General features: G+C 48.4%; 1 protein-coding gene across 1 annotated transcript; it reads left to right on the top strand.

Annotated features, from left to right (window-relative positions):
• The first annotated feature begins 3,324 nt into the window (after nt 1–3,324).
• LOC124657594 (benzyl alcohol O-benzoyltransferase-like) lies at nt 3,325–4,752 on the top strand. The gene has a single exon (XM_047196121.1). It carries the CDS (start codon nt 3,325–3,327, stop codon nt 4,750–4,752), a length of 1,428 nt encoding a protein of 475 aa, XP_047052077.1.
• The last annotated feature ends 3,499 nt before the right edge of the window (nt 4,753–8,251 follow it).

The following is an 8,251-nucleotide window of genomic DNA, read 5'->3' as shown; positions in this document are numbered from 1 at the left end:
TATGCAATACAAGTTGCATGTCAAACGTGGAGCAAGTCTCATGAACGCGGTCATGTAAAGTTAGCCCGAGCCGCTTCATCCCACCATGCCACAAAGATGCAAAGTACTCGAACTAAAGACAACAAAGCATCAACGCCCACAAACAATTGTGTTCTACTCGTGCAACCATCTATGCATAGACACGGCTCGATACCACCGTAGGGATTCGTAGCATAGAAAACAAAAATTTCCTACCGCGAGAACGCAATCCAAGCCAAGATGCAATCTAGAAGATGGGAGCAACGAGGGGATGAACGAGACTAACCCTTGAAGATTTCCAAAGCCTACAAGAGGAGGCTCTCGTTGCTGCGGTAGACGATCACTTGCCGCTTTCAAAAGCGCGTAGAAGATCTTGACGGTGCCACAATCGGGCAGCACCTCCGTACTCGGTCACACGTTCGGTGTTGATGAAGACGACGTCCTTCTCCCCGTTCCGAGCGGGCATCAGAAGTAGTAGATCCTCCTCGGAATCCCGACAACACGACGGCGTGGTGGCGGTGGTGGTGGAGAACTCCAGCAGGGCTTCGCCTAAGCGTATGCGGGAGAAGTGGTGGAGGAGGAGAGGCTAGGGTTTGGGAGAGGGGGTGGCTAGGGCGCCGGCCATGGGCAGCCCTAGGTGGTGCGGCCAAGAGTGGGCAGCCCCTCCCTCTCCTCCTTATTATATAGGTGGAAATCCCCAAGTGTTGGTATCCAAGTCTTCGAATAAGACCCGAAACCAAAACCTTCCATAGGGACAAAACCTACCCAAGGGGGGAATCCCACTCAAGGTGGGACTCCCACCCCTTCCTTGGGGGTTGGCCGGCCACCCTTGGGGAGTCCACCTTGGACTCCTCCCCTTTAGGGTTGGCTGGCCATGCAAGGTGGAGTCCCTCCGGGACTCCACTTTCCATGGTGATTTCTTCCGGACTTTTCTAGAACCTTCTAGAACCTGCCATAAATGCACCGGATCATTTCCAAACTTGGAATATGACTTCCTATATATGAATCTTATTCTCCGGACCATTCCGGACCTCCTCGTGATGTCCTGGATCCCATCCGAGACTCCGAACAAAACTTCGAACTCCATTCCTTATGCAAGTTCTACTATTACAACATCAAACCTTAAGTGTGTCACCCTACGGTTCGTGAACTATGTAGACATGGTTGAGATCTCTCTCCGACCAATAACCAATAGCGGGATCTGGAGATCCATAATGGCTCCCACATATTCAACGATGACTTAGTGATCGAATGAACCATTCACATACGATACCGATTCCCTTTGTCACGCGATATTTTACTTGTCCGAGGTTTGATCATCGGTATCTCTATACCTTGTTCAACCTCGTCTCCTGACAAGTACTCTTTACTCGTACCGTGGTATGTGGTCTCTTATGAACCATTCATATGCTTGCAAGCTATTTAGACGACATTCCACCGAGAGGGCCCAAAGTATATCTATCCGTCATCGGGATGGACAAATCCCACTATTGATCCATATGCCTCAACTCATACTTTCCGGATACTTAATCCCACCTTTATAACCACCCATTTACGCAGTGGCGTTTGATGTAATCAAAGTACCTTTCCGGTATAAGTGATTTACATGATCTCATGGTCAAAAGGACTAGGTAACTATGTATCGAAAGCTTATAGGAAATAACTTAATGACGTGATCTTATGCTACGCTTAATTGGGTGTGTCCATTACATCATTCACATAATGACATAACCTTGTTATTAATAACATCCAATGTTCATGATCATGAAACTATGATCATCTATTAATCAACAAGCTAGTTATACAAGAGGCTTACTAGGGACTCCTTGTTGTTCACATAACACACATGTATCAATGTTTCGGTTAATACAATTATAGCATGGTATGTAAACATTATCATAAACACAAAGATATATTATAATAACCATTTTATTATTGCCTCTTGGGCATATCTCCAACACTTTACGGGGTCCCACCTGCAACATGTCACCGACGTTGTGCTCCTCTGGACCGCAGCGCCCCACTATTCTTCTCTGGCAATATGCGGGTTATGCGCCTTCGTGCTCCTTTGGACCTCCCCGCATCGTTGCTAGCCACGTATTTTGTGCGCACCTCGAACTCGACCAGGGCATCCGCGACGCCTCCTGCGGCACTGGCTGCCACCAACCAAGACCTCTACACTGCCCTTTTCGAAAAGGTTGGAGCTCAGCTTCCCTTTTCAAAAATTCTACGCTTGTTCGGAGCACTATTATTCCAAATGGCAGAAAGGAAATGGATCATCTAGGATGGATCCAACGACCTCTTGATTGTTTTCCCGTTGAATTTGTCGAAGCGAGTAAGGTGTCTAAGATTAATCTAAAGTCTCTCCGTCCCATGGTTGCTTACTAACACCTACGCCAAAAGAGAATATGCAAAATCACCTCCAATTAATAATCATTGAACCTATGGTTGCTTCAACTCCCTCCGTCCGAAAATATAAGGTGTCTAAGATTAATCAAAAGTTAAACCTTACTAATAATGATAAAAAATATAAAAAATTATGCATATCTATAATATTAAATGGATACTTTCAAAAAATATTTTATGCTGGATCTATTGATATTGATTTTATATTATAGTTTATATTTATCTATATAAAGTTGTTTAAAGTTAGAAGAGGTTGATTTTTAATAAAGCTTAGGTGCTTTATATTTTGAGACAGATGGAGTTGGTTGGTTTTCTATCCATATTTGGACCATTCCCTACATGATAGTGCAAGCATAACAAAAAAAAAAGAAGATGGAAAATAATAGTACTGAACTAGAAACAAATATTTGGTGTACATAGGCACCATCGATTTTTTATTTAATAAAATTAAAAACAATATTTCTAAGTTTCAAAAAGTTCTAGGAAAAACATGATGTAGCTAGTAATATATCTCACAAACGTGTAATTTTTCAATTGAAAATAATGTGTAGTTTAGGCTACACAAAAAATGACAAAAGTATAGGTCTAAGCATAGTGATTTCAAATCTTTAAAAAAAGTCAGACTTTGCTATTTTTATGTAGCTCAGAATAATTATAAAAATGTAGCTGGGATTTTGCAAGTTAGTGGGATGTATCATTGGCTACTTTTAGAGTTTTGTTTGATAATTTTTGAAACATACAAATATAAAGTTTCAAATTTTCTACTATACCAAGAGCACTGGTGCTCCGGAGCCAAAACGAGGAGCTTCCCCTTGATCTTACTGCGTGCTGCTCAATAAATAGACTGCCGCACATCAATCGATCACACCCATCTCCCTCCCTTGCCGCCACCTTTCAAGAATGGCTAAGACGTCGCTAGATAAGCTGACGGTGGTGCGGGGGACGCCATCGCTGGTGGCGCCGGCGCGGGCGACACCGCGGGAGAGCAAGCCGCTGTCGGACCTCGACGACCAGAATTGCACACGGTTCTACAGCACCTCCATCCACCTCTACCGCGGCCACCCGAACAAGCAACGCATCGACCCGGCGGCGGTGGTGCGGTGCGCGCTCGCGGAGGTGCTGGTGCACTACTACCCTCTCGCCGGCCGTCTTCGCGAGGAGGCCGGACGGAAGCTGGTGGTGGACTGCGCCGGACAGGGCGTGGCATTCGTGGAGGCCGACGCCAACATCACGGTTGACGACCTAGGCGACGTGCGGTATCCGCCGTTCCCGCGTTACAAGGAGTTCGTCTACGACAACCACGTCTACATGGCCGACTGCCCGCCCGGCCTGCTGCTACACGAGATCATCGACCAGCCACTGCAGTTCGTCCAGGTAACGCGGCTCAAGTGCGGAGGCTTCGTCGTCGGCACCCGAACTTGCCACTGCCTCGGCGACGCCCCCGGCGTGGCGCAGTACATGAAGGCCTTCGGCGAGATCGCCTGCGGAGCCGAGGAGCCAAGTGTGCCGCCCGTCTGGGCCAGGGAGATATTCAACGCGCGGCAGCCGCCATGCCCTTCCTTCCCGCACCACGAGTACCGGGAGCCCAACGGCGACCACGACCGGCTTGCCTCCACACCGGCGCGCGATCTGGCACGCGTCCAGTTCTCATTCGGCCCCGAGGCCATCGCCGCGCTGCGCAGCCGGACGGCGCCGGGAACGCCGGCATCCCGGTTCGACCTGGTGACGGCCTGCGTGTGGCGGAGCCGCACGGCGGCGCTCGGCTACGCCCCGGGGGACGAGGTGCGGCTGATGATAGACTGCAACGCGCGCGGCCGGCGCCCGGGCACCTTCGGCCGCGAGATCCCCGCCGGCTTCTACGGCAACGCCTACGCCTACGCGGTGGCGCGCTGCAAGGCCGGGGACCTCTGCGGCCGCGGCATCGGCTACGCGGTGCGGCTCATCCGGGAGGCCAAGGAGAGGATCACGTACGAGTACATGCAGTCCGTAGCGGACCTGATGGTGCTGGAGGGCCGCCCCGTGTACGCGTGGAAGCGGACCTTCCACGTCTCCGACCTCGGCCTCGCGGGCTTCGACGACGTCGAGTTCGGCTGGGGGAAGGCCGTCTACGGCGCCGCCGCCGACGACGCCCTCCACGAGTTCCCAGGCGGCGCCAACTTCTTCCAGCGGCGCAAGAACCACAGGGGCGAGGACGAGACGTTCGTCGGCATCTACCTCCCTCAAGATTGCACGGCGAGGTACCAGAACGAAGTGGAGGCCCTCACCACCTTCACCAAGCTGTCCATGGAGTTGGCTCCCGTTACGACCACCTTACGTGCCCGCTATTAATTAATTAATTACTACTCAACCCCAAGATCGACTATCAGGGTGGATCGGCGCGCCATCATCGACCTAAATTAAGCCATATGGCTTGATGCTTGCTTGTGTTTATTTCCCTTTCCAAATCATTCGACCGTGTTGTAATTGTAATACATGCATCATATGTGTGCCGTTTCATCCTACTCTACACAATTCTTCTCTGTAAATTTGCTTGCTGTTTAACAGCACATATAGTTTCACCTATTTTTGTTTCTTAGGAAAGTATGTTGATCCTGCATCAAAACCATAACTTTTTGGCCATCTAAGCAGATATACAAGGGTGCTTGGACCTCTCTCCCTTTCCCCATCTACAGTGAAAAGGGCGTTTTTTGGGCGAACCGTGCGCGTCAGCTCGCTGCCGGCGATTCGCTGGATTCTTCGCCCTCCGGTGGCCACTCCGGCCGCGGGAGGACGGAGAATCCACGGATCCCGGTATGTACATAGCCTAGGTGTGCGTGGGGTGCCAGCCGGCGGCGCTTAGGTGGAAGCGGTGGTGCCGGAGTGGCTTTTGGTGGCGGCGGTCTTCTTCTCCGTCGGTGCGGCTCCGGTGGAGCTTCGCCGCGGATCTGCCGTCCTGTACTCGCTCGTGGCTCGGCGGAGCTTTCGAGTGGGTGTTCCCCTTGCCGGTGGCCGAGAGGTGGCGGCACCGGTCGTTGCAGATCTTGAAGGTCGGGTTGCTGTGGAACAAGATGGCGGCGCCGGCCAGCCGCGCAGGTGGAGGTGCTTAGGCACCGAGGAGCGTCGACTTCCGGGTCGCGAAGGGGATCCTCCCAGTCCAAGAGTTTGGAGGAGTTGCGGCGGGTTTCGCCGGCGTAGCGGCTTGCTCGATGAGAACGACGATGCCAGAGCTCGGAGGGGCCTCTTTGTATTTTTCTTGTTTTCTGGGCTTGTCTGTAAGACTCTTGTTTAATGCAATCAGGTCCTTCTTCGCAAAAAAAAAAAAACTTTTTGGCATTCTTGATGTCCTGTCGCTGCAAGTCGACCATGCACTGAATGATGTAGCGCGGGGTAAGGAAAAGGGGCCGGCGTAGCTGCAAGGCAGAACAAGGGGGCACATCGGACAATTAATGGGCCATCCAGATTCCTTTCTCATTTTTCTTATTCTCGTCCGGTTCATTGTCGTTGTACTAGGATTTTTTGGGCGTCCTTGCCACAACACCTGGGGTTGGCCGCTGATCAGCAAACATCTAATGTCTCACTGCTTCGTTTGTTATAGATGTCAATCAATATTAATTGCTTACCTGCATATGTAGCCATCTACTTATTTCTAGCTCATATATAGACCAATAATACAAGTTGTCTGGCCTTTAATACGAGAGATTAAAGACGATGAAAAGACAATAAGACAAGTGTTCGCCTCTAGCCCCATGTAAGTTCCCTTTTTCCCATGTTTCCTCCAACCCGTTCTTCAACAAAAAAATAGCCTTATGCTTTCTTTCTTCTACCAGGTGCCATCGTATTTCTCGATAGCTTGTATGTTACTTTGAGAGTGATTGCTGACATTTGAGTAGGGTACTGCTTCATGTATATATGCATACTCCCTAATTTTTTATCTCTTAATAGGAAGCTCCCACTAGTAGATTTCTCTGCACATGCATGCCTCCACGTTGTCTCAATTACAGCTGGTAGCCATCTGATTAAAATCGTCAGACATCTGGTGTGCTGTACCCATAAGTTACTTGGAAGCAGAAATCCCCACATAAAGCGTCTTTCTTCTTTATTTTTTCATCTAAAAACAGCCCAACAGGTTGTTCTGTAACTCCCAAGTAACTCTCCCTTAATTACTGACCCGTTCCTCTCCTGCCGATATGCGAGCGTGCTGTATGCATGCATGTGATGCGTATCGTCTCACCTACTCTACACAATTGTTCACTGTATCTTTTTACAATATTTTTCCTACTGTTTAAAATCATATTATTTGGAAGTTTGTCTAGTGGCGGCGATCTGGCCGAAATTTGCTCGTCGTGACATTGGCTTATGGCGGTGCAGGAGATTGGCGCTTGGGGTGGCGGCCCTAGACTTCCGTCGATGTTGGGCATCATGGTTATGTGGATGACACGGTGGCCAGATCTTTGATTTATTGCTGGTCTCGAGCATCATGGTTCATGGAGTTCGGAGGCTAGCAACGATATGAGACGCCCCCTCCATGTTGAGATTAGGTTCTTTTTGAACAGCGGGAGTTACACACGATATTTGCGGTGGATCTATCAAGTCATGCTTAGCAAGAGGTAGCTAAGCACGACATCTCATGAGGAGGCATCAAGGAATGCCTGATCCTGGCAGGTGCTACGCTCGAACCCTCTTCTGGCGACTTCTAGTCATGCATGTTGTGTCAATCGAACGTAGTGCGACAGTGGATGGAGCCATGGCGGCATGGGATGTCGTCGACATCTAGTTTCTCATCCATTTGTATCCGGTTAGCAAGGAGTCGTTAGCCGAACAAGTGATGATGGTAGATGCAGAACATCTAAATTGCATACTCCAGTGAAAACACTTTTTGATTACGATCTGGCAACGTCAACGCGTGCCTGCGTCGTGCCCTTGTTGGAGGTGGTGGCTCAAAGGTCGTCTTGGGGGATGAAAATCACGAGATCGACCTACAGTTGGACTTGGCACCACCAGCGCACATGTGGCGGTTCCTTCTTGAATGTTTTGCCTAGGAGTTGTGTATTTTTCTTTTGATTTATTTTTGCCATCGGGCTAGGGAGTTACTGTCGTGAGGCATGGGACCTCAGGCGTGTTTTCCTTTTTAATTTATATATGGCTGCTTTTGCCAGATTTGCCTAGAATTTATTAATAAAGTTTGTATGCATCAACTGATGCAGAGGCCAGTGGCTATCCTCCTTTTCTGGAAAAAAGAAAAAGAAAAATAATAGTAAAATTAGGCCCTTTAGAGTTGTGGCATGCTTGCATTCTACTTCCCAATATAAGACTTTTTTTCTGCAAAGCTAATTTAGCTTGCAAAAACATCTAATTTAGATATCATGTAAACCAAGAGCGTATTTAATCTGATTTGAATTAAACTATAAGTTAACTTAGGTTTGAATTTAATTCTGTTCATAGAAATTCTTTTACCCCCTCTAGCTCTAAATAATTATCGCGGATTGAGGTAAAATATAGGCTAAAATGTAGTAGCTAAATTCATTGAAATGCAACAAGAGTACTTACATATAAGTACGGGTGCATTGTATGATTATGCGCATATCAAAATCTTCACATACCAACTGGACGGTGAGTTGTGATGGTTTTCAGTACAGAAAATTTCAACGGTCCTGTGCTGTCCCAACAGACGCTGTTGACTCAAAGATTTTTTTTAAAGTATAGAAAATTCCATCCACCTACCTACTTGTGGACAGGTCGTCTTTAGAAAACAAACTCATGGACAGGATGCTGGATTATTGGCAGCCTGCATCCCATCAAGAGAAGGACGACGTGCAATATCTTAATAAAAAAATTACGTATCACGAAC

The sequence above is a fragment of the Lolium rigidum genome, chromosome 5 (assembly GCF_022539505.1).
Source record: "Lolium rigidum isolate FL_2022 chromosome 5, APGP_CSIRO_Lrig_0.1, whole genome shotgun sequence".
NCBI lineage: Eukaryota > Viridiplantae > Streptophyta > Magnoliopsida > Poales > Poaceae > Lolium > Lolium rigidum.
Note: the sequence above shows the minus strand (reverse complement) of the source record. Positions and strands in the feature narration are given on the sequence as shown.